This window comes from Hippopotamus amphibius, chromosome 7 (assembly GCF_030028045.1).
Source record: "Hippopotamus amphibius kiboko isolate mHipAmp2 chromosome 7, mHipAmp2.hap2, whole genome shotgun sequence".
Taxonomy (NCBI): domain Eukaryota; kingdom Metazoa; phylum Chordata; class Mammalia; order Artiodactyla; family Hippopotamidae; genus Hippopotamus; species Hippopotamus amphibius.
This window is the reverse complement of record NC_080192.1, coordinates 73693944-73721581: the sequence shown is the minus strand read 5'-3', so window position 1 is coordinate 73721581 and position 27638 is coordinate 73693944. Positions and strand designations below refer to the sequence as shown.

Below are 27638 nucleotides of genomic sequence, written 5' to 3'. Positions count from 1 at the left end.
CTTGGGCTGGAGAAGTGGGATGCGGGCTCCAGGCGGGCGCTCCCCCATTACCCTGTGGGGAAGCCTGCAGCCAGAGGAATGCCAGAGCAGGGCTCTCTAAAGCTTGACATCTGGAACAGGACCCCTGTTTCCCAGGGCCCTGTCATAGGGATGGAGAGAGAAGCCAAAAGAACATCTGAGACAGGATTCCTAAGCAATACAGCCCCTTACATCATATGTCCCGGCCAGCTGTGCCTGCAAACTGAATGCTCGTGCGCAATCTCACCAGCCGTGTTTCAAAAAGGACAATGACATTGTGCACTTGGTCCGTCTAGCTCTCCCCCATTCTTTGTGTCAATACGTCGTAACGAGAGCATCCTAGGCACAAGCGTTTCTTTGAGTTTTAGGGTATCCCCCGTGTTGCAAAGTCCCTCCTGTCTTTCAGAAGAGGCTGCAGGGGTTTGTTGTATACAATTTATCCACCTGATCATTGAACAGGAGGCATATGCATTTCATGCTGGCCTGTAACTTTTTTCTCCCAAACGACCACTTTTGGTGTGCTTTTTAACTTCAATCAGGTCATTTTTGTCTACGCATCCCTCTCACCTCCCTCCCCAACCTCAAAGCTAACAACCTCAAAGCTAACAAGTATGTTATCTAAAAATCTATTGTTCTCCCTCTACTGTCAGGCTGATCTCTTTGTCACACAACGTGGAAAGGCTGAACCAAGGAGGGCTTGACTACTCAGAGAGGTGGGAGCCTCTGCAGCCCCCACGGAAGTAAACAGCCCTGGGACACTTAGGAGCAGGTACAACTGAAACGTGGAATCAAGAGGATGAGTCCCTCCCGAGTCTCTTAAGGAAGAGCGCGCCCCGGTGTGACCCATGTTTTGTGGGCGCTGGTCTGGCTGTCGCATCCTTTCTTCTCCTTAGGCATGCAGCTTCTTGAATCAGCAATGAAGGGAGAGGAACGTAGATACCTAGATACCGCAACTACTTTCATTTTGAGGGTTATTTTCCTATTTAAGAGTTGAGGAGGGAGGAGGGTGAGGGGAGTGAAACGTCACCCGTGTGACGCCACTCCCCCGGCTTGTCAGCGAATTGGGCCCCGACCTGGGCCCCGAGAGCTGCCAGCCCCATTCCTGCCCCTCTTTCCTCCTTCTGGACTTGGTGGAAATCGGAGCAGGGGGAGTGGGGGGAGAAAAAGGCTCTGGGCACAAGAGCGTCTGTCACCCTGACTCTAAGGCGAAGGGAAATAGCCGAGGATCGGTGAGCCCTGCTTCTGTTTGACCTGCCGTTGTCAAGGCTGGCTTTTGTCGTTTGTGTTGAAGGAGTGACAGATGATCGATTCATGAAACCCAGGCGGCCAGTTAAGGGGAGGCTCCACCTGGGGGGTCCTGCGTCCCCACAAATGCACTTCAGTCCAGTTCCAAAAACTGGGTCATGACTTGAGGCCCGTCGGGCAGGATGGGTGTAGAACAAACGGGCTAAGACTGAGCCTGTCTTCTGGCACCTGAGACACGGGCAGCGTGTGCACCTAAAAACCAAAGCATGGTTCGAAAAGAAGAACCCAGCGTGTAACATGTCACGCCAACGCATCGAACGGGAACAAATCAGTGTGAACGGGGAAAGTTAGAGAAAGCTCCTTAAAGGTGCAGAGAATGGGGTGCCGACACCCACCCCCCCCAGGCACTGGGCACCGACCTCACACTGACTCCAGGGGGCAGGCACTCCCCTTCCACATGTGGCTGGTGAGGAAACCGAGGTTCAGGCAGAGTGTGTGACTCCTCCGTCATCCGAGGAGGCTGGTGGTGGCAGCGCAGTGAGGATGTCAAGCCAGGTCCGTCTGACTCCAAGTCTGTGCAGGTGACCCCTCCACCCGCTGGGCCTGGGGGAGGGTAGACTCTGAGCAGATGGGGAGGAGACAGGGAGGGGCTCATGGGGGCCGAGGACCGAGCTGTGGATTGAGGACGAGGAGGAGCACTGGAAAGGATGGCTTGTCCAGGGTGGAGGGGCTGAGAGGCGGAGAGGAGGAGAAGCCAGAGGGCAGTGCCAGGCTTCCTGCGGTGGCCAGAGAGGAGCAAGTTAGAAGGGTTCTGCAGGCTTCAGAGCAGCAACTATGCCATGGGCAAGGGTGCCTCTTGGGGCGAGGAGAGTCCGCAGGCATGGTGATGGGAGGGAGAATCAAAGATTTGGGCCTCGTGGCTGCTGGGTGACGGTCCCTCCCACCGAAGTGGGAAAGTTCAGGAAAGGGTTGCCTAGGCGTGGAGGTCCACTGATTTGGCTTAGATGTACAGAGTTCCAGGGAGCAGCTGCCCACCTACAGGTGCCAGGTCTCGTGAACAACTAAAGGTGTCACAGTGGAGTCCAGCACAGGGCAGCTGGACGCATGGATGTGGGGCCACCCTGGGGGGGGGGGGGTCGGGGCAAGAACCTAGTAGCCCTCGGAGGAGGCCAGAAGCAAGCATTTAGATGTCCATGGCCTGTGCTGAGGAAGATGCCGCATCACAGCAGAAACCTTTACCAAATAAAATAGCCACCTTCTACAAGACGATCCGAAGAAAACTGAGCGCCCGGATTTGTGGATTATTTTTAACTCCTCCTCAGACAACAGTCAGAATTCAATATTTTGTCACACCAGAGTATGTCACAGCAAAAGTCCAAAACCGAGCTGATGAAAGGATTCAGGAAAAGGAGATTGTTGGCTTCCAGGATCTTTCATGGGCTGGTGTGTTCTGAATGGGTGAAGGCAGAAGCATTTCTATAAATTCAACATCCCTCGGGCTTTTATCTTTGCTACAAACTTCTGTTGAGCCTCTTTTATGGGCAAAGTATCATGCTTCAATTTTTTAACTTTCAAAAAAGCTTTTAATGTTTTAAAGAATTTTAGGATTCTTTGTAAATAATATTGGCTTTAGCCAGTGGATGACTGGATGGACGTTTACCTTTAAAGTTGGCAATGCTGATCCCACTATCGGTCCTGAGCACATTTTGATTGGATAAAAGCAAAACTTTAGACTTGGAAGAAATAATCCACATGAGATACAACTGACAACAGCTAAGACTGCAGCGTAGTTTAGTCTTAGATGAAAACTCTCCAAAGACTTGTATTGAATATTTTACAGGCAACATTGCAAACAATAAAAAAAAATTTCCCAGACGATGCTTCCTTGATGGGGATTCATTTTTGCTGATATAATTTTCTTTAAAATAGCTGCATCTGTAAATATTCAGACCTCAGGGTCAGAACAGTGGAATCAGACCGTACCCCCCCCCCCCACCCCGTCTCGAGGCTCGGTGTGTCTCTACCTGTTTTTGTGGGATCTATGGGGGATGGGCTGGACCCAGGGGAGGGTCAGTGGCTTTGAGCGGTTGGATGGGAGGGTGAGTGATGCTGCCCTCAGAGGCAGGAGGTGAGATTGCCTGATAGACGGCAGCAAAGGGTAAAGGCAGGTAAAGAGTGAAGGCAGCTCTGAGTCTGAAAATAAGAGGCTCATCTAGACAGGGTCACTCAGTTAAAACCTTAATGCCTGTCGAAAGAAGTAGATTTGAATCTGAGGGTGGCGGGGAATCGTGGGAGTATTTTCGAGAGTGAGACGGTACAGTCAAAGCAGCGTGTATGGGAGGCAGTTGTGGTTTTGTGCTTATTTAGGCCGAAATAGAAAGAGCTAGGAATAGGAGAGGCAATAACACGTGAAGACCGTACCCTTGTGCAAGTGGATGGTGCCGAGCCTGGGAGAGGTCCCGGGGGTTGGCAGACATCGCAGGACTCCAAGGGGGCTTCACAGAGGGTCCCTCCGTGCTGGGTCTTGAAGTGTGAGTAGGATCCCAAAGTTGGAAGTGTGGCAGTGCATTCCAGGGGGAGGCTAAGGTGTGGACAGGGATGAAGGTGATAACGTGAAGGGCTTGTCCAGGAGATGCCAGGGCCCCGTTCCACCGGAAGGGAGGCTTTTGGGAAAGAGTGGGCCTTGCGTGAGAGCTGGGCCACCAGCGTAAAGAAGGGGAGTGGAATTTGTGTAAATCATCTTGGTTAATATTCCTAGAGTTTTCATGGCCAATTAAAATGGATCATTAATACTTTTTGCAAACGTTCTTGGTTTCTCTCACCATCCTGTTGGAGGACGTTGGTTGGGGGAATGTAACTTGAAATATTTGGGGGAGTTGGTGGAATTCGCTTGAGCCGAAGCTGGGGCTCTATCATTCACACCAAGAGAAGATTAATGCCATGGGAATCATGGTGGAAACTTAAGGAGAAAATGTAGCACCGCCAAATTTACAAATGCAGGTGGGGTCCTCTAGTCGGTGGTCACAGGAAGTGGACATACAGTGTGGTCATGGGGACGGGACAGGCCATATGGTGGCTGAACCCAGGGCCTCCTGTTGGCTTATTTTTAATTTTTGGTTATTTTTTATTGGTGTACAGTTGATTTACAATGTTGTGTTAGCTTCAGGAGTGTCCAGCGGAGAGAATCAGTTATACATATACAGATAGCCACTCTTTTTTACATTCTTTTCGCATGAAGGTCACCATAGAGTATTGAGTAGAGTTCCCTGTGCTACACAGTAGGTCCTTATTAGTTATCTATTTTATACATAGTAGTGTGTATATGTCCATCCCAATCTCCTAATTTATCCCTCCCCTCCCCCTTTCCCCCCTGGTAACATAAGTTTGTTTTCTATAATACATCTGTGACTCTATTTCTGTTCTGTAAATAAGCTTATTTGAACCATTTTAGGATGGAGCTTTGCCGATGGTCACGGCTGTGTTCTCTGATGTAATCATGCCAGCTGACAAGGGTGAAGTGACTGTGCTGGCTGTGCCTCCCCCCCGGCCCAGGGTGGCCTCTGTCCCCCTAGAACGTATCACCAAGGAAGACCGTAGCACGCCACCTCCATCTGTTATCACCACGATGTCCTCCTCCAAACAGGGTCCAAAGGGAGGCCATTCACTCTTTCTGTTTCTTCCTTTCCAGTGACTTTAGAGCAGTTCTCCCTGGCCTCGAGGAGCTGTCCCGACCAAGAGGACCAGGCTTTGTTAGAGAAGGTATGTTAACACCAAAGCTCTGATTGCCTTAAAGGCTCGCAGCATTTTTATTGCCCTGAGGAGAGTTTCACTTTTACAAGCAGGAGTAAATTTATCATCTCTGAATTTTGTGCTCCTCGGGGATAAACGTGTCATCGGTGGGTAGGAGGGTTGCTAGTTAATGAGCACAGCCGCCGTCCTCGGAGTGCAGCAAAGTGACAGGAAAGTGGGTGTCAACCACTAGCAGAGAATCTATTCAATTCTCCGGAGAGCTCAGTTGGTTCTATTTAAGCTTATCTGACAGAGCCTTGATTCTCTGAGCAGATTTATGAGGCTTGGCCAAACTCCATGACTCTCACCGTACTTTTTAATGAAGACAAAGGATCCCATACGTTCTGTGTCTGCCACAGCCTCACTTTCGTCGCCGTGGGGAACACTTCACAGATGAGACTGTTCATGTGAACCGCTGAAAGGGGCATCTTATGTCATAGCTTCCTCGCCCTTGAGTGGGAGACAAACTTCTTTTTTTCTCGGTAACCATCATTTTCTTTCCTCCTAAATGACAAAGGAGCACAGGTGCGGTCTCACCTACATTTCAGTTGTACCTCTAGGTGAGCCAAACCTGTGGGAAAGCCTGGCCAGCAGCCTGCCTACATTTAATTAAAACTTAGTCTTTGAAGGCAGAAAGCAGTAGGTACCAGCAAATCGCAAAGGTACACACACACTTTTCCACCGATGGCTGAGACTCATGTTTTCACCTAGAAACTGTCCTTAGACTGACCTAGAGGAATCTACATTTCCGTGACGTCATTTCAGTTCTGTACCGTCAGGAAACCGCGTGTACCAGGAATTGCATTTCTTTACCTAAATACCATACCAGGTGTTCTCTGACTTTAGAAATGGGTGGAAAATATAGGGCGTCACTAGAAGGGATTTTCAACTCATTTGCCTAAGAGGTGGTATTTTTGGTCTGTCTTTTTTTTAAGCTTTCAACGATGTTGATTTTATAATACAGAAGTGCTGATACCAAACATTGGGTTTGCTCGAGAAACCTGGTCTACCAGAGTCTTGGGTCTTCAAATACACTGACTTTGCTTGGCATCCATTCAGGCACAGAAACTTTGCTGGGTATTCTGAGGTTTTCCACTCTCAGCCCTCAGTTCCCCACCCTGAGGACCATTCCCCCAGGACCTCTCCTTCCAGGTTCAGGCAGCTACTCTGTGACCTTAGAGTAGCTCTTGGGTCCCAGACACTCACCTCTTTACTCCAGTCACTAGTCAAGGTGATGGGGATACAGCGCTTTTGACCCTTTCTTCCTATTCTGTCCAGCGTTTTCTCCCTCTGTCTCCTCCTTGCTTTTCTCTTGTTCTTCTCCTCCTGTCCATCTCTCCCCTGCGTTCCCTCCTTCATGCCTCTGTGGGCTGAACCAACTCCCATGTGTTGCTTGGTTCTCCTGCTGTGCCCTGCATGGAGGTTACCTGGGCATCTCAGAGGCAGCATGGGGTAAAGAGAGCAGAGCACGGAGCCCGGCGCCAGGAGACCAGACCTCCAGGCCCACTTCTAGCTGTCCCTGTGACTTCCACGACTGGGGATGCCACAGCCACTCTCTCTGCATCTACAGGGAGAGGGCAGAAAGAGACGCCACCCAAAGCCTCTTCCTTCTCTTACTTTCTCACCCGCCCAGCCATGCACACACCGCCCCAGGCTGGCTTCTTGGGAACATTTGGTTAGAAACTAACAGCTGAATACTCTATAATGACCTATATGGGAAAAGAATCTAAAAAAGAGTAGATATATATATATATATAACTGATTCACTTTGCTGTACACCTGAAGCTAACACAACATTATAATTCAACTATACTCCAATAAAAATTAATTAAAAAAAAAAAAGAAACTAACAGTTGGGAGTGGGAGAGGGTTCAGATAGCCTGAGGTGTCCTGGAATGACTTCCAGTGACATTCAGTATTTTACATCTTCCCTGTTGGTCTCTGCAGACTGTGTGATTTTCCAACCAAGGATGATGTCTGCGGGTGCTTTCTCAATATCTGCAGATATTTGAACTGGCTTCATCAAAGAAGTTTCACTGAACAAAAACGTGTGCTCAGTTCATATATACCGAAACTATTTTTTGATTTTTTTTCAGGAGATTGAGGTTTTTTAATGTCACATATCAGAGAGCATCATGTGGGCGTGACATTGGTGTGCAGGATTTTTGTAGATTGTTCTGTGGGAGAACTTGCTCAGGGTGACAGTAGATCGTTCTGACTACAATCAGCCTGCGGTCAAGTTTATGTTTACTCGGGTGAGCTATTCACTTCCTAGATTCTCTACAACCAACTTCAATAGTTAACTCCACCTCGTCGGGTGAAAAGTTGTTGCAGGCAAAAAAAACGCAAAAAAACAAAAGAACATGAAGCTCTGGATTGAAGAGCGTGTTTTAAAAAATATTTTGCATGCATACCATTGTATCCCTACACTGTCCCAGATAATTGAGACCTAAGCACAGATATTTCATGACCTGTGAGAGTGCTCTAGACACAGACTGCAGGGAAGATGCAAAAGATGAACACAGAGAAGTCGAGCCAACATCCGATACCCTTGGAAAAACAGAGCCAGAGTGTGAGGCTCTGGAGATGGCAGAGGCCAAAGCCTTCATGTGACAACCAGGGAGAGCAGGGCAGGAAGGAGACATGGCCCTCCGCCACAGCACCGTGAGTTGTTGGGCAGTAGAACTGGGGCCACAAAGCCAGCACTCTGGACCCTCAGGCTGGGCTTCTTCCTGGGACTCCACCCAGATGGGCAGATTCACAGAAAATCCACCACCTCGGCCACACCAGAGCCACACAGGAGGTAAGACTGACGAAGCCACAGGTGCAGTGTTGTGGCTGGCGTGTGGAATCACTCTCGCGGCTTGCTGCAGATCACACCCCATTTGCTGAGACTGCTGTAAGCAGGAGGGAGCTGGCTTCTCTGTGACTCAGTTTCCCCAAATACCAAGTAGAGGTCAAGGCTGTTGATGACTTACGATTTTCCCACCAGTGCAGCCCTATTAAGGGGCTGGGGGAAAGGTGCTGAGGGGTAGGACAGCTGTCATTCGGGTTTGCCTCTCAGGGAGATTGCACTATGATTTGAACCACAGAAGAGATTTAGATTCCGTGAATGATATATGACCCCATTCACTTCCCATCTGCGTATTTACCCGTTTCTTCAGTCGTTCTTAGTTCTACCTACCAGTTAATCTCTTTGGTCCTTGCTGTCACTACCCTGGAGGGCCTGTTTACGCTTCTGCTCTGCCCTCCCCTCCATTGTGGCTCCGGATCTCACCTAAGCTCCAGCCCCACATCCAAGCTCACTGAGCAGGCCTGAACCTCGCCTGTCTCTGGTCTCTGTCCTCCCTCCTCAGCCTCAGAGCCGTGGAACAATCGATGACTGTCCTGGGGCTGCCACACCAGAGTCCGTGCATCTGTTCCCTTGGCAGCATCTTTCAGAGTCACCCCTTTCCTCTGTCCCAGAACTGAGCACCTGGGCTTGGTCCACTGGGGACAAGTCTGGTCTCCACTCTGCCAGGATCCAGCATGTGACCTTGGAGAGGTCACTTTGACCTCTTTTAACCCAGTGTCCTCTTCTGGCAAAAGAGGAAGCGAATTAGATTACTCCAAAGACCCATTCAGCATCCGCACTCTGCGAATCTATGCCTGGATATTGCCAACAAGCCTGCGATTCTAAACATGCTTGCGAGTGCATCACCCTGGTTCACTACTGCCTGTCTCTCTCCGAAACTTCTCGGAGCCCCATGTCTTACATGTCCCTGTGAATTAGTTTCCAACCCTAATTCCTTCTATCCTTTGGAATAGGGGGACCACAGAACTCATCATCCAAACCTGGACTTTCTTTGAGAGTGAAAGAAGGCACTGCTAACAATTAAGCTTGGATGACAGGCATGCACTATGACTATCCCAGGCAAACCCAGGCATCTGGTTTGCCTATTTTTGAATCAAGTCCAAAATCCCTTCCTCAATGAAATGGCTCTACCTTGCCTATCAAGCTTTGCTCTCAGTGTTTGGTACAGCTGTTCTCTGCCCCCCCCCCCCCCCCCCCACGACTGCTTGTCTCCTCTTATAACTTGGGCCCTCTTTACAGTAATAGAAATTGGCCATAAGGTAGGTCCCTTGGTGCCAATCTGTATTCGGACCCTCATTTTCTAAATCAAATAGAAATAATCACAGGTCCTCAATCTGTTCTCTGGGGAGTTACTTACATACCTGGCAGCAGCTGTTTCCAGTTCGGGTGTGAGACAGCAGCCCAGCAAAGATCCTCACTGGGACAAAAACATCCTTAGGCCGGCACCTGCTGGGTCTCCCTGCCTCCCTTGCAAAAGCAAGTAGGATGTTCTGGGGAAAGTGGCCCTTCCTGATCTGTGCTGCTCCCTCCTGGGCCAGGGCACAAGAGCTAGTTGAAGGAGCTTCTGTTGACCTTCTATAACTGGAGGTTTGGCTCAGAGCAAGTCCTTCCCACTCCAGGGATGCTGAGCGAGTGCCTGGAATGTTCCCCACACTGCAGCCCCCAGCACAGTCCTGGCTCAGCCACTCTGCCTAAGGGCTCTGGCTGGAGGCACCATGTAAAGTTCAAGGTCAGTTTTTCTGTAGGTGAGATCCTAGATCACGCCACACTGACTATAGGAAATGGTAATAAGAGCTGAGCTGCCTGCTCAAAAATAAATAGAACCGTCTTCAATCTTTGCTCCCCAAATCGCAGACCTTTGGTGGGGCTGTCACACCAGCAGCAATGATGCTCCGGCTGTTCTCCATTTGATTGGCAGAAGGGCAGGCTGTCTGTGGCGAGGCGGATGGTACCTTGGCCTGAGAACACAAGCAGAGTAGTTTGAGTATCTGCTGTCTGCCCAGCTGTCACGTGCGGGGGCTCACTGAAGCGGATGGCACAGTTGCGAGTTGCTGAGACCCTGGTCAAGAAAACCTACGGAGGCAACTTCCCAGGAAGGCTCCCCTGAGCAGAAACGTGTGGGGCTGGAGTGCTGCTGGAAGCTTCCGTAGTATCTTTTACCAGCCCCCAAGTGTTCATGCTGCCCCCAGTGCACAGGGGAAACCGGGCAGATATGGAGGGAAGGAAGCCAAGCCTCCCCCCACATGTCACCTCACCACCGTGGTCTGGCCAGATCCGGCTTTTTCTCTGTCTAATGATGTTCTAGGAAATCAGACACACGAGTCTTTCTTTAAACTCAAAGTCTCTGAGCGAGTGACATGGCCCCACCCTTCAGTGCCCCAGGTTTACAAAACACAACTTCGTCCCAGAAATGGGCCTTTTCTCCTAGCCTGACGGACTCCTGACCTGTTAGGAACAAGGATTTTTCACAAGACGGTGATGACTTTACCTTAGCGTGCGACCGGCAGAAACTTGAGGAGAAAGGGAATTTTCCGCATGACCGCTCCACTGATTCACCTCCCCTCGAAGGTTTAGAAACACGCCAGCCAGCTGGTTATCTGGCGTTCCTTCAATTGTCATTGTCACAAATATTCTTTCTGCCTTGGCTTCTCCCCCAGTTCGCCTTACCCGGCTCCCTCTCTCCACGTGACTGGGCCCAGGGAGCAGCATTCCGTTTGGGGAATGGCGCTCCAATCTTTGCAGGGACTTTGTCTGCCTTTGTGCTTTAGAGAAGGCCTCTGCTCCTCCAGCCCCGCTGGCGTGCTCACCACGGCAACCCCAACATGGGGCAGGGTGATGCAGGGGACTGTCCCCACCTCACAGGCGGCTGGCAGTGGCAGTTGGAGCCTGTCAAGTGGGCGAGGTGGGGTTTTTCCCTTTTTCCTGCATTCTAACTGCTCTTTCTTCCTTTTCTCAACATGTGTAGGTGGCAGCTGGTTTAAGCACCAAACCCAGCAGCCAAAAGTTAATTACAGGCACCTCCTACTGCATGCAGGGAAAACTGTGATGTCTCCCTTTCTGTCGGTAGCCCTTTTCCTACCTGAGGACCCCATCGGGGCCCCTTGCCTTTGAGAGTGTCCTGGGCCCCAGGGCAGGAAGCAGGAGCAAACATCCTGTGTGCGCACTGCACATGCCTGCAGCCCCTGCTCAGGCATCTGGGGCCGGTCATGGGCTCAGGCCTCCCACACAGAAGAAGAGGATTCCTACTGGGGCTTCCAAATCCAGTCCAGCATGAATAGTGTCAGTCCCTGCTCCGAATTCCTTAAGGGTGGTGGAGTCTGCAGTGGTGAAACCTCATCCTCTTCCCCTGTTCTTTTCCTGCTACCTTCTCTGCTCTTTGCGAGCCAGAACCACGCAGAAAGAAGCAAGTGTGTGGCTGACAGTGTTCTAACGCAGCTGTTCTACAGTGTTCGCTGAGGACCCGTCACGGGCCAGGTGACGTTCTTCTAGTACCTGGCTCATTTGAAAAATATATTTCAGGTTTTTAAAAGATATATGTATATATTTAATAAGGGAAAAGAGCTACAAGTGACATAGAAATCAAGTTTAGACATATTGTTCCAGCCATAATTGATTTTCCTTGTGCCATTGAGGCCCTGGAGTGCCTCTTTCTCTTCATTCCAGGTTCTCTTCCCCCAAGTTCAAGCTTATTCTAAGGCTCTGCAGGGCTCATCTCAAACCAACCCTTCCCTCTCCCCATCTCAATGACAGTTATCTCTCCTGATGAAACTTCAGTTTTGGAAAGGAATCTTTGGTGCATAGGAGTAACTTTTAAAGGCACCTGTTTCTTCTGATTTTATTTTATTTTTAAAATATTTATTTATTTATTTGGTTGTTCCAGGTCTTAGTTGTGACTTGTGGGCTGCTTAGTTGCGGCACATGGGCTCTTTAGTTGTGGCTTGTGAACTCTTAGTTGTGGCATGCGTGTGGGATCTAGTTCCCTGACCAGGGATTGAACCCAGGCCCCTGCATTGGAAGCGTGGAGTCTTATTCACTGTGCCACTGGGGAAGTCCCAGGAGTAAATTTTTAACTCAAAGAATAAACACCTAATGGTTAGAATGGTTAGATAGGTCAACAGAAGGGTTATTTTGTTGATTGTCTGTGCATACCTGCCACAATCTCTCTTCAGAAACATCTCTGAGTGGCTGTTATGTGCCAGGCACTGTGCTCGGCCCTGGGGGTGCTAATATTATTAAGACCAGGCTCTCACCCTCAGCTCCCTGACTAATAAGTAAGCACATTGTGACCCCAATAAGTAAGCACATTGGAGTGGGCTCTGTGCTAAGATGGAGGAAATTGGAGGTGTTAACAAAGCACTTGCTGGGGTGCCCAACTCAGCACGGGTTTAGAGACAACTTGCCAGAGGAGGTGGCATTTGTGTTAGGTTACTGCAGGAAATTAAATTTAACCAACTGTGTGGGTTCCACCGTGCTTACCAGTGGGGTCAGTGTGAGAAGTTGTGTTCTGAGTTTTCCATTTATAGAGTGTTTCGGGTGCACTGATGCATGTCTTGAGAACTGGCTGCCGCAGTAGGGGACAGACAGCTGCCTCTTCAGGGGAAAGGTCTCCGGAAGCTTCCATCTGTATTGGCCATGCATATTTCCCCAGCGTGCTATAGCTATCTTGAAATTCCAACATTCAGTATTCCTTCCTTTGGCTTGGAAGGCTACACTGACTTCCAGAGGTTACTCTCAAAGCTGGGTGTCTATGAGAGGGAATGCAGCAGAAGCCATCATCAGCTAACAGTTGCCCTGGAATTGTTCTGCAACCACGATCCCCAGGCCAGGAGCCAGAGTTAGGGATTGAGGCAAGGAGTGGGGGCTTAGGAGGAGAAAGGCAGAGGGATTTCCTGTCCTGCAGCAAGAGGGCATGCTTTGCTGTCTGACATTCTGTACTTCACCCACCTCCTCCACAAAGCTCTCTTCTTAGGGGAAATGGACTGATGGCTTTCCAGGTCAAGCGCTGTCATGTGCAAACATTACACATGCCTGATTACCTAAGAGGAGCATATGAGCGCACAGACAACTGGAGCCGTATGTGCAGCATTACACCTGCTCTGCCCTTGACACTTCTTGATCAAGCATCTAAATCAATATCTAAATGAAGAACCAGCTGGACAGCAGAAATCTGGTGTTCAGAACAGCAGTGTGCTTCCCCAAGTGTGGAGAGCATCACCCTCTGGGGATTCTTGGTCCTGCAAGCCTGGCCTGGGACATATGGATGGGGTTCCTGCCTGAACACCCTCCCCTCCAGGTTGTCTGTGCATAGCTCTAAGGAGCAGATTTTATCTCATGCTGTTCCAGAAGACAGGGTAGAAAGCAGGAGAGGAAATCACTGGAGACAAATAAGAAAATTAGAAGAATTTGGTGAAAGCCATCTGTAGGAAAATAAGAGCAAAATTTGGCCCTAGGGAACTAGTGTTAGTGGGAGGAGAAAACAGGGCCTGGCCCCAAACTTGTCATTTTGCCATTTAAATAAAGAGGTCAAGATGCTGAAGCACCCAGGAGAATTCTCTTAAGTGACTTACCCAGAATATGGAGAAATTCCATTAGGGAGTTTCAGTGCTATGAGCCCAGGCTCATAGACATTTACAGAATTACTAAGTGGCTTTTCCAGCACACAGTGAAGGGGACATTAGCACTAAAGTGATATGGGGGCTCATGCTGGATAGGGCTGACAAAGGAGGCAAAGCTCGGCTCTCACACTCAGGCAGCTCCCCTGACTGCAACCAGGCACATTTATGCCCTGATTGAAAATTGGAAATGTTATAAAACTTGATGATTTTGGCTCCCTGGACCTGCCTAACTCTTTCTCTTGCCCTTACTGAATTTTAGCTGGTCTCTTTTGGGTTAATTTTTACATTCAAAAGTCTACTGAAACACACACACACACATGCACACACACACACCATGGTTATCAGCTATGAGAGAGGAAAAAAGAAAGAGTTTAGTTAGCTCTACTCCCTTCCTCTCCTAGGACCCAGCAAGATGCCTGGTGCACAGTCAGCTCTCTAGAGGTCAAGAGGGGGAGGAGAAAAGGAGGAAGGAGGGAGAAACTTAGTTTTGGAATAAATGCCCGGAAAACAGCCAGCATGAAGGTACCAGTCAGCTGATTGCTGCTTCTTCTAAGGGGTCTCTTGATGAAATGTTTTTGTCTTTGGGAAAATCTTTCCATCTTTATCTCTTCTAGGACTAAAGGACAGGATAGGAATGAGGCAACTTGATGTGTTCTTGAAAGCCTTTCCTGGTGGAAAAGGCAGCTAGGAACAACCTGTTGGTAATTATTTGATTAGTAGGTAATATTTTGGAAGTACTTTCACAGAAAACATAACATTAAATGTTAGGATTAAGACCAATTATGTAAATGAGATAAATCTACTGTTAAAAGTGAAAGACTTTCAGATGCAGTGAAAAACAAAACCCAATTATATGATATATACAAAAATTCAGACTTCTGCTTCCAGGAAGATGAAGTAGACATACTCCTCCCTATTCTTTCTGCTAAGTTCAGTGAAAACAATGGACATTATGTCTAAAGCAAGCATAAGAAAACTCTGAAAGCAGACCTCGGGATCTGAGGAATGCCATGGCAGGATGTTCCCTGGGTTTTCTCTATGCCTCATATATCTCAGATTTAGAGTTGAAGAAGCTGGCAGCCTGGAAAGTGCCAAAAGAGACAGACCAAAAAAAAGAAAAAAGGCTACTTTAACCAGAACCAAAATCCGTGGCCCCACCTTCATCGTGTCAGGAGAAGACACTGGGAAGCACAGACTTCCATGGTCACTAGGCTATAACAAAGCAATGCAAGCCCATCAGTGGGATTGTGTCAGAGGAGCCCTAGTAGGAAGCTGGGGTTTTCATCTCCACTCAACAGTAAGGAGGCCTCCCCCAACCCCCACAGTGTTGTTGGAGACCACCTGGGGAGCCTGGAATTTTTCCTCATCCAGCAGTAACAAATCACTCTTCCTCTTCTTTGCTATGGTAGTGTCAGAGAAGGTCAAATGGAAATTCAAGACTTTCGCCACCACCCAGTGGTAATGAAGCCACCACCTGCCCCCACTTCCCCACCAATGTTGTCAGTGGAGGCCATGTGGGGAACCAGAACTTCCACATTCACCCAGCGTAATGAGGAGCCCTCCCTCCACTTGGTGACGAACAGAGGCTGCAATGCACTCCCCTTTCCTCTGTGGGAGGAGTATCACAGAGTGTTGGCTAAGACAAGGTTTAAATAGGATCCAGAGTCTCATGATACCCCAAAGGTGCAAGTTTCAATAAAAAATCACTTATACTACCAAGAACCAGTAAGATTTAAAACTGAACGTAAAAAGGCAATTGACAGACACTGACACCAATAGGACAGTGATGTTTAGATTATCTGATAAAGGTTTTAAATCAGACATCATAAAAATGTTTTCATGAGTGACTACAAACATGCTTGAAACAAAACAATAGAAAGTTTCATCAAATTAATAGTCTCAGCAAATGTAAGCAACCAAATGGAAATACTAGAACTGAAAAATACAATAGCTGAAATAAAAATCTCAATAGATGAAGCCAACAGCAGGATTGGACTGGATGAAAATGAAAATAATAATATAATCAAATTTGTGGAACACAGCTGAAGCAGTGCGGAGAGGGGAATTTATAGCTTACATTAAATAGAGGAAGAGCCTGAAATCAATAACCTAAGCTACCACCTTAAGAACCTAAAAAAGTAAGAGCAAAATAAACCCAAAGACAGCAGAAGGAGAGAAATAATAAATATAAGAGCAGGAATCAATGAAATTGAAGACAGGAAAAAAAATAGAGAAAAATGATGAGGCTAAGAGTTGGATCTTTGAAAAAAATCAATAAAGTTATAACCCTCTAAAAGTCTAACAGAGAAGACACAAATTACTAACATTAGGAATGAAACAGATGATATCAGTAGATACCCTGCAGACATCAAAATGATAATAGAGTATTACTAAGAAAATTCTACGCACATGAATTGGACAACTTAGATGAAATGGACCAATTTCTCAAAAACACAAGTTATCATACTCAATATGAAACAGACAATTTGAATAGCCCTATAACTGTTAAGGAAATTGAATTTATATTTGAAACTCTAGAAAAAGAAAACACCAGTCTCCAGAATTCACTGGAGAGTTATATTAAACATTTAAATAAGAATTAATAATTCTACAGAATCTCTTCCAGATAGTGCAAGAGGAGGAAATACATTCATTTTATGAAGCTAATATTGACCTAATATCACACCAAACTAAAACAGAACAAAAAAGGAAAATTACAGACCAATATCCCTTATGAATATAGACACAAAAGTTTCTAACAAAGTATTAGGAACTAGAATTCTGCAATATATTAAAAGAATTACATACCATGACCAAGTATGATTTGCTTCAAGAATGCAAGACTGGTTCAGTTTCCTAAAATTATTCCATTTAGTTTTCCATATTAATAGGCAAAAGACAAAAAAAAAATCATATGATCATGTCTATTGGTACCAAAAAACCATTTGACAAAATTCAACACCCATTCATGATAACAACTCTGAGACAAACAGGAAGAGAGTGAAACCTCCTCAACTTGGTAAAGAGCATCTACAAAAATCCTATAACTAACAACATACGTATTGGTGAAACAAGGAATGCTTTCCGCCTAATATCAGGAATAAAGCAATGACGTTTGGTCTTACCATTATTATTCAATATAACACTAGAAGTTCTATCCAGTGAAATAAAGCAAAAAATGGAAATACAAGGTGTATTCTTTCATATCAGAAAAAAAGAAATAAAACAGTTCCTATTTAGGTATGGCATCTTTGTCTATTTAGAAAATCCCAAGGAGTCTACAAAACAAACAAACAAACCTCCTAGAACTAAGAAATGAGTTTAACAAGGTTACAGGATATAAGATCAACATACAAAAATTCATTGAATTTCTGTATATTAGCAATGAACACTTGGACAAGAAAAAATTTTTAAACTCAATATTGTGTACAACTTCTCAAAAAAAAAAGTGCTTAGGTATACATCTAACAAACCATATATAGGGTTTGTATGCTTAAAACTACAAAATGCTGATCCTCAAAAGAATACTAGAGGCTGAATTCAGCAGCCAATATTAAAAGAGTTATATACTATGACCAAGTGGGATTTATCCCTGGAATACAAGGATGGTTCAACAAGCAAACAAAAAATTATCAGTGTAATATACCACATTAACAGAATGAAGAAAAAAAAAATGTGATCGTCTCAATTGATGCAGAAGAAGCATTTGACAAAATTCAACATCCTTTCATGATAAAAAAAAAAACCCTTAGGAAACTATATCAATATAATAAAGCTACATATAAAAAAACACAACATTATACTCAAAATTGAAAGCTTTTCCTTTGTCAGGAACAAGACTAAGATGTCTGCTTTCACCACTTCTATTCAACACAATACTGGAAGTTCTAGCCAGAGTAATTCAGCAAGAAAAAGAAATAAAAGCATCCAAGTTGGAAAGGAAGAAATAAAATTCTTTATTCACAGATATGATCTTATATGTAGAAAACCATAAAGATTACAAAAATGTAACACACACACACACGCTGTTAGAACAAATAATTCAGCAAAGTTCCAGGATACAAAAATCAACATGCAGATATTAGTTGCATTTTTATACATCTACAGTGAACAATCCAAAAAGGAAATGAGAAATACAATTCCATTTACAATAACATCAAAAATAAATACTTAGGAATTAACCAAGGAGGTGAAAGGCTTTTAGCAAAAATGTTGCTAAAAGAAATTCTGTGTTCATGGATTGAAAGACTTAATATTTTTAAGATGTCAATATTACCTAAAGCTATCTACAGATTCAATGCAATCTATCAAAATTGCATGACTTGTTTTACAGAAATAGAGAAATTCATTCTAAAATTGATGTGGCATCACAAGGGACTCTGAAGAGCCAAAACAATTTTGAAAAAGAAGAAAAAAGTTAGAAGTCTCACACTTCCTGATATGAGAATTTGCAAGTCGACAGCAATCAAAACAGGGTGGTACTGACATAGAGACAGACATATAGACCAGTGTAATAGAAATAAACCTTTGCATATTTGGTCAAATGATTTTTGACAAAGAGTGCCAAAATCATTCAATGGGGAAAGGATAGTCTTTTAAACAAATGATGTGGGGAAAACTGGATATCCACATGCAAAAGAATGAAATTGGACCCTTATCTAACATGATATACAGAAATTAACTCAAAATAGACCAAAGGGTTTAAATGTCAGAGCTAAAACGATAAAACTCTCAGAAGAAAACAGAAGAAAAGCCTCACCACATAGGATTTGCAATGATTTCTTGGATATGACATCAAAGGCATAAGCAACAACAAAACACTATACATGTTGAAATTTATTAAAATTTAAAACTTTTGTGCTTCGAGTGACACTATCAACACAGTAAAAAGGCAACCCACAGGAGAGAAGATATTTACAAATCACATACTGATAAGAGACTAATATCCAGCATATGTATATAGAGAACTAAAATTTAACAACAAAAATCCAAAGACCCAGGTTCAAAAATGGTCAAAGTACTTGAATAAACATTTCTCCAAAGGTCTACAAATGGACAATAAGCATATGAAAAGATGCTCACCATCACTAATCATTAGGGAAATACAAATCAATACCACAGTGAGATAGTACTTCACATCCATTAGGACAGCTGCTATCAAAAAAACAACAACAAAACCCAAACGTGTTGGCAAGGATGTGAAGATATTGGAACTCTTGTGCAATGTCGATGAGAATGTAAAATGGAACAGCCATTGTGGTATATAGTATGTCAATTCCTCAAAATATTAGAGTTACCATATGATCCAGCAATTTCACTTCTGGGCATATATCCAAAGAGTTGAAAACAGTGGCTTGAATCGGTATTAGTATATCCATGTTCATAGCAGCACTAATCACAACAGCCAAAATGTGGAAGCAACCCAAGTGTCTATTGATGGATGAACGGGTAAACAAAAAATGTGATGTATACGTCTGATAGAATATTATTAAGCCTTAAAAAGGGAAGGAAGTCCTGACACAGACTACAACATGGAGGAACCTTGAATACATTTTGCTAAGTGAAATAAGCCAGTCACAAAAGGACATATACTATATGAATCCATTTATATGAGGCACCTAGAATAGTCAATTCATAGAGACAGAAACAAGGATGGTGGTTTCCAGGGAACAAGGCAAAAGCAGAAATGAGGAGTTATTATTTAAAGGGTACAGAGTTCCAGTTTTGCAAGATGAAAAACGTTCTGGATGTGAATGGTGGTGATGGTTGCAAAGCCAATGACAAATGAAGAACTGGGAGTGGGAGGAAATTGGAATCAATTCGGGGTTAAAACAAATCAGAAAGAAGAACCTGGCTGAATGGTTTTCCACAAGTTGCCCAAACTGTCTAAAAAAAGTACAGTTGGCCCTCCATACCCACAGATTCCACATCCATGGATTCAACCAACCACAGATCAAAAATATTCAAAAAAAAAAAAATCCAGAAATTTCCAAAAAGCAACTGAATTTGCTGCACACTGGCGATGATTTACATAACATTTATCTTATATTTACAACTATTTACATAATATTTACATTGTATTAGGTATTATAAGTAATCTAGAGATGATTTAAGGTATATGGGAGGATGTGCGTAGATTTTATGCAAATACTATGCAATTTTATGTAAGGGACTTGAGCATCTGCAGATTTTGATATCCACCCAGGGTCCTGGGACCAGTGCCCTCACAGATACTGAGGGAGGGCTGTAGGGGCATGGTTCTGAACCAGTCTATATAGTGGATTGTTTAAGAAGCCCCAGAGAAAATAGCTTCATCTCTGCCTGCAAAGCTGTGCTTTCTGAATTTTCCCACTCCCATTGGACGTGTTATAGACAGTGCACTGCAACACTACAAAGTAGTATAGAGGAGTTTGCCAGAGTGTGGCAATCACAGGAAAGCATGGATTCTACAGCCAGCTCTATGACCCCCAAGTATCAGTCTACCCTTAGGGTTGCGAAGCATCAGAACTCCAGCCTCCCCTCTGTCCAAGCACATGCAGCAAGCTGGCGAAAAGGTATCTCAAGGCTACCTTCTCTAGAGCTTTCCCTTCTGTCTTCTTTTTTTTAATTATTATTAATTTTATTTATTTATTTATTATTTTTTGGGGGGTACACCAAGTTCAATCATCTGTTTTTATACACATATCCCCGTATTCCCTCCCTCCCTTGAGTCCACCCCACCCTCCCTTGAGTGCCCCCCACCCTCCCCGTCCCAGTCCTCTAAGGCATCTTCCATCCTCGAGTTGAACTCCCTTTGTTATACAACAACTTCCCACTGGCTATCTGTTTTACAGTTGGTAGTATATATATGTCTGTGCTACTCTCTCGCTTCGTCTCAGCTTCCCCTTCACCCCCCACCCCCTCCCAAACCTTGAGTTCTCCAGTCCATTCTCTGCATCTGCGTCCTTGTTTGTGTCACTAAGTTCATCAGTACCATTTTTAGATTCCGTATATGTGAGTTAGCATACAATATTTGTCTTTCTCTTTCTGACTTACTTCACTCTGTATGACAGACTGTAGGTCTATCCACCTCATTACATATAGCTCCATCTCATCCCTTTTTATAGCTGAGTAATATTCCATTGTATATATATGCCACATCTTCTTTATCCATTCATTTGTTGATGGGCATTTAGGTTGCTTCCATGTCCTGGCTATTGTAAATAGTGCTGCAATAAACATTATGGTACATGTTTCTTCTAGGATTATGATTTTCTTTGGGTATATGCCCAGAAGTGGGATTACTGGATCATATGGTAGTTCTATTTGTAGTTTTTTAAGGAACCTCCAAATTGTTTTCCATAGTGGCTGTACCAACTTACATTCCCACCAACAGTGCAGGAGAGTTCCCTTTTCTCCACACCCTCTCCAACATGTGTTGTTTCCAGATTTTGTGATGATGGCCATTCTGATTGGTGTAAGGTGATACCTCACTGTAGCTTTGACTTGCATTTCTTTGATGATTAGTGATGTTGAGCATCTTTCCATGTGTTTGTTGGCCATATGTATGTCTTCTTTGGAGAAATGTCTATTTACGTCTTCCGCTCATTTGTGGATTGGGTTATTTGCTTTTTTGGTATTAAGCTGCATGAGCTGCTTGTATATTTTGGAGGTTAATCCTTTGTCCGTTGTTTCATAGGCAACTATTTTTTCCCATTCTGAGGGTTGCCTTCTAGTCTTGTTTATGGTTTCTTTCACTGTGCAAAAGCTTTTAAGTTTCATGAGGTCCCATTTGTTTATTCTTGATTTTATTTCCATGATTCTAGGAGGTGGGTCCAAAAGGATCTTGCTTTGATGGATGTCATAGAGTGTTCTGCCTATGTTTTCCTCTAGGAGTTTGATAGTGTCTGGCCTTACATGCAGGTCTTTAATCCATTTGGAGTTTATTTTTGTGTATGGTGTTAGGAAGTGTTCTAATTTCATTCTTTTCCATGTTGCTGTTCAATTTTCCCAGCACCACTTATTGAAGAGGCTGTCTTTTTTCCATTGTATATTTGTGCCTCCTTTGTCAAAGATAAGGTGCCTATATGTGTTTGGCCTTACTTCTGAGTTCTCCATTCTATTCCATTGATCTTCCTTTCTATTTTTGTGCCAGTACCATACTGTCTTGATCACTATGGCCTTGTAGTATAGTTTGAAGTCAGGAAGCCTGATTCCACCAACTCCATTTTTCCTTCTCAAGATTGCTTTTGCTATTCGGGGTCTTTTGCATTTCCATACAAATCATAAGATTTCTTGCTCTAGTTCTGTGAAAAATGCCATTGGTAATTTGATGGGGATTGCACTGAATCTGTAAATTGCTTTGGGTAGTACAGTCATTTTCACTATGTTGATTCTTCCAATCCAGGAAATGGTATGTCCCTCCATCTGTTTGTGTCGTATTTGATTTCTTTCAGCAATGTCTTAAAGTTTTCTGCATACAGATCTTTTGCCTCCTTAGGCAGAAACCTAAGGTATTATTCCTAGGTATTTTATTCTTTTTGTTGCAATGGTGAATGGGAGAGTTTCCTTAATTTCTCTTTCTGCTCTTCCGTTGTTAGTGTATAGGAATGCAAGAGATTTCTGTGCATTAATTTTGTATCCTGCTACTTTACTCAACTCATCAATTAGTGCTAGCAGTTTTCTGGTAGAGTCTTTAAGGTTTTCTATATATAATACCATGTCATCTGCAAAGAGTGACAATCCTTCTGTCTTCTTTTTTTGGCTTTTTGAGTTTTTGTTTCCTGTGGATCGATTTTCTGTACTTTTCATTTCCCAGCATCTGCAAAGGCAAAGATAAAGCTACGTCTAGGCTTCTCCAATGAGGCATAAAATAGAATGTGCTTTGGGTCTGACTGGCTGTCTCATCCCTGCCTCCTACCATACTCTCTGCCTTTGATCTGCCATGACACCAGCACGTGGTCCACCATCACTTCATTAAACTGGTCCCTCTGCCAAAAGTGGCGGTGGACAGAGAGCCACCCTGGGCTCTTCGGTGTCCAAAGACTCAGAAAGAAAAGATTACCTTCATCCTTAACCCTCCTCTCCAAGAGCACTCTGGGCTACCAGAAAGATCCAGCTGGCACTGCCTGTCACCTGTTTCAAGAAGAGAGGCTTTTAGGACACAAGAAATATTGAGCAGGTTGGATTTTTTTTTTAATTTAAATTAACATCTTCAAGCACTTTAGAAGAAAAAGGGACTTTGATCTGAACAGCTTCCTTGGGTGATCAAAGAAAAAGACACTAATGTTGATTACCCCTTCCCAACCTTTTTCTCGCCTGTGGGAGTGGATGAGCTCACACCTGGAGCTGATGGCGTGGAGGAGACCGGGCAGGTGAAATATGGAGGAAACTGGGCTTCATCTCGTTGCTTATTGTATGCAGCTCCAGGCTGGTCCAGTTTTTAATCACTTTTCTATTGCAAGGAATGCTCTTAGAAATTGCAAGGTTAATACTTTTGCTAAGGCTGGCAGAAATTCCTTAAACTAAGAGACGGTGCCACTGCCCATCAATTTTACAAGGCAGTAATGCAGATCCCAAGTGGCTAAAGTCTGAGGCAGAAGGCAGAGCACTTCATCACAGTGAGAGAACTAGGTTGTTGCGCGGGGAAACCGTTCTGAAATCACGCTGGTATTACCATGAATTAATAAGCTTTGTTCATCTTCTCTGACACTAGAGGTCCAACTCAGTCCTTTTGCTTCATCTCGTTGCTTATTATATGCAGCTCAGGCCATGGATACTGGCTGCCTACTTGGCCTAAATTGCAGGCAACGTCCATTCTTTCTGCTGTTGGTCCCAATGGGCTTGTGCTCCTGGGAACCAAGGGTCTCGGTTTTACAAATGCACACACTGAGCCCTGATACTGGGCTAGGCGCTGCAGAAATTCCAAGATGTATACGCCACAGTTCCTGCCTTTCTGACCACATTGTGATCAGGGAGAAAGTCACAGGAGCAAATAATTACACCAACAGGGAGAATGTGTAATAGGGAAAAACACATGGCTGTGGGAACACAGGAAGGGAAGAGGTGACTTTCAACAGGAGAAGATCGGGGAGGGGTCCTTGGACAAAATTTCAGTACAGGGAACCCTTAGAGAATATAGCCATTTCAGCTTGCAATTTGCCATAACAAAGAAGGGGAGATCTGGACATAAAAGATGATATATTTGAATTATTATACAGCAAAATGACCTTGTTTAGGGGTGTATAGCTCTATGAATTTAAACACATGTATAGAATCATATAAGCACCACTGCAAACTCGATAGAGAACAATTTAAACATCCTGATATAATCCTTTGTGGTATGGCTTTATAATCATCCTCTTCTGATAAACCCTGGCAACCAGTGTTCTGTTGTCCATCACTATAGCTGTGTCATTTTGAGGATGCTATATAAATGGAATCATACAACATGTAACCTTTTGATATTGTCTTCCTTCTCTCTGTATTTGAGATTCAGCTAAGTCATTGCATGCATCCACAGTTACATCTTTTTAGTGCTTAGTGGTATTCCATTGTACGAATGTACCACCATTTGTTTAATCATTCGCCCAGTGAAGGGCATTTGAATTGCTCTCAGTTTCTGATGATTGTGAGTAGAGATGCTATATGTATATACATGTCCAAGTTATTATAATTACATAAACAAATTTTCTTTTTCTAGAGCAAATTTCTCAATCTTGGCAATATTGACCTTTTGGGTCAGTACTTCTTTGTTGTGGGCGTGCTGTCCCCAGTAGAACTTCTCCAGTTATGATACCAAATTGTCTTCAGTCATTGCCAAATGTCTCTTGGGGCACAACAGACATCCATAGTTGAGAACCACTGCTCTAGGGTAGATGCTTAGGAGTGGATTTACTGGGTCATATGGTAAGTGTACGTTTAAATTTGTAATAAATATTACATTCCCAGTGTATGAGAGATCCAGTTGCTCAGCATCCTCACCAACACATGGTATTATCTGGGTTTTTTGTTTTTGTTTTTCTGTTTTGTTTTTTTGTGTGGGTTTTTTTTTGGGGGGGGGGTTTGTTTGTTTGTTTGTTTTTGATTTTGGCCATTCCAATAGGATGTAGGAATATCTCATCTGGTTTTAATTTGTATTTCCTAATGATGCTGAAAATCTTTTGATGTGCCTTTTTGACATCTGTATATCCTCTTTAGTGAAGTCTGTTCAAATCTTTTGCCCATTTTAAAATCAGATAATTTTTCCTACTGTTGAGTTTTGAGAGTTCTCTATAAATTCTGGAGGCAAGTCCTTTCTTGAATGTGTGATTTGCAAATATTTTTCCCAGTTTGTGGCATGTCTTTTCATTCTCTTAATGTGCGTTGCAAAGCAAAAAAATTTTTTTTATTTTGATGAAGTCCAGTTTATCAACTTTTCTATATTATAGATTGTGCTTTTGGTGTCATATCTAAGAATATACGCTTAACCCCCGGCTATGAAGATTCTCTTGCATATCTTTTTCTAGAAGTTTTAGAGTTCTAGGTTTTACATTTAGATCTATAATTCATTTTGAACCAATTTGTGTATAAGGTGTGAGGTTTAGGTCAAGGTTTAGTTATCTTTTGACTATTGCTCTCCAACGGTTACCACATCATTTGTTGAAAAGACTATCCTTCCTCCATTGAATTCCTTTTGCATCTTTATCAAAATCATTCACACATATTTGCATGGGTCTATTTCTGGGTTCTCTATTTTGTTCCATTGATCTGTGCATCTATCCCTTGACAAAGCTGTGCTATCTTGAATACTGTAACTTTATAGTAAGTCTTAAAATCAAATAGAAGAATTCCTCCAACTTTATTCTTCTTTTACAAATTGTTTTAGCCATTCTACTTTCTTTGCTTTTTCATATAAATTTTAGAATTATCTTGTCTCTATCAATAACAAAAAAATCTGCTGTGATTTTTATTGGGATTATGTAAAATCTATGGATCAATTTGGGGAGAATTGACAAATGTACTGTGTTGACCTTGCCAGTCTACTTTATTAATTCTTCCTTGATTTCTTTCATCTGCAATTTTAGTTTTTAGCATAAATATAATATACATGTTTTTGTAAATATTTCATTTTGGGGGAGCTACTGTAAAGGATAGATTGTTTTAAATATTAGTTTCTAATGGTACATTGCTAATACCTAGAAATACAATTGACATATTGTATGTCAACCTTGTATCCTATGACTTTGCTAAGCTCACTATTAAGTCTAGAGATTTTGAGTTCTTTGGTAGATTTCTTGTATTTTTTTAATGTAGACTATCATGTTGTCTGTGAATACGGACAGTCTTATTTTTTACTTTCTCATATGTTGATTAGTTTCCCAATGGCTGCTCTAAAGTTACAACACACTTGGTGGATTACAACAACAGAAATTTATTCTCTCATAGTTCTGGAGGCTGGAAGTCTGAAATTAGTATCACTGGGCCAAAATCAAGGTGTTTGCAGGATTGCACTGCCTCTCGAGGCTCTAGAGGAGAATTCATTCTTCGCTTCTTCCAGCTTCTGGTGGCTGCTGACATTCCTTGACCTGTGGCCACCTCACTCTAATATCTGCCTCTGTGGTCACATTGCTTCCTCCTCTTCTGTCTGTGGAACCTCCCTCTGCCTCCCTCTTATAAAGGTACATGTGATTGCATTTAGGGCCCATCCAGTTAATCCAGAATTATCGCTTCATGTTATGAATCAGAACTTAATCACACACACAAAGACTCTTTTTCCTTATGATGAACGCAGATACCAGGAATTAGGACCTGGTATCATTTGATGGCCGTTTTTCAGTCTATAACACACGCCTTCTTTTGGGTTATTTGAACATTCTTCAGGATTTCATTTTGAATTATCTACATTTCTTTGTATAGCTTTTTCCTTTTCATTGATGCTTTAGGGATTACAATATACATACTGAACTTTTACAATCTACTTAAAACAAGTATTTTAACTCTTCAAGTGGAATGAAGAAACCTAAACATTATAGAGTTCCTTTTACCCTCTCCCCCCTGTATATCATAGGCATCTTATAAGTAATCTCTGTACATAGGAAACCATATCAGACAATGTTTTGCTTTTAGTCATTACACACATTTTAAAAGAATTCAAGAGAAGAATAGTCTATCGTGTTTATCCAGATAGTTACCATTTCTATTGCCCTTCCTCCATTCCTGACTTTCCAACTTTCCTTTTAGTATCGTTTTTCTTCTGAAAAACTCTTAACCATTCTTTTAGAGCAGGCTACTGGCAACAAATTCTCCCAGTGTTTCTTCATCTGACAGTATCTTTATTTCGTCTTCACTCCTGAAGGATATTTTTACTCCATATAGAATCCTGGGTTGATATTTGTTAAGTGCTTAAAAAAATGTTGTACCACTTCTTTCTATCCCCATGATTTCTGATAAGAAATTCAGTCATTCAAATCATTGTTCTCCTAGAGGTAATGCATCATTTTTTCTCTGGCTGCTTTCAAGATTTTTTTCTTTGCTTTAGTTTCAAGGTGTTGATTATGATGTGCCTGGGCATGGATTTTTTTATGTTTTTTGTGTCTGGGGTTCACCAAGCTTCTGAAACCTGCGCATTTGTGGGGTTTTCCCCAAGTTTGAGGACTTTTTCAGCCATTAAGTCTTCAAGTACTTTTTCAGTCCTGCCTTCTTTCTTTTCTCCTTCCAGTTCTCTAGAGACATGAAGCTTAGCTCTTTTGTTATAATTCCACAGGTCCCTGAGGCTCTGTTCTTTTTTTCAGTCTATTTTCTCTCTATCATTCAGATAGACTAATTTCCTTTATTCTGTCTTCCAGCTCACTAACTCTTTCCTCTGTTTCCTCTGTTCTGATGTGAAGCCCATTTTAATTTTGATCATTGTAATTTTGAGTTCTAAATTTCCATTTGATCCTGCTTTATATCTTTTATTTCTGCCCTGAAAGCTACTACTTGACAATTTATCTCAAGAGGATTTGCGATTGCTTGTTAAAGAATTTTTATAATAGCTGTTTTAAAGCTTTTGCCAGATAATTCCAACATCTGTGACATTTTTCTTTTGGCATCTCTTGGTTGTCTTTTCCTATGCAACTTGTATTTCCCTTGTCCTTCACATGCTGAACTTTAAAAAA

General features: G+C 43.3%; 1 protein-coding gene across 1 annotated transcript in view; it reads left to right on the top strand.

The window, feature by feature from the left end:
* The first annotated feature begins 4729 nt into the window (after nt 1-4729).
* The window catches only part of LOC130857635 (acyl-coenzyme A oxidase-like protein), a 58744-nt gene continuing 35835 nt past the window's right edge, over nt 4730-27638 (top strand). The window contains exons 1-2 of the mRNA XM_057743363.1: nt 4730-4856; nt 4952-5022. Coding sequence (XP_057599346.1) covers nt 4730-4856; nt 4952-5022 — 198 coding nt within the window. The remainder of the gene's footprint in view (nt 4857-4951; nt 5023-27638) is intronic.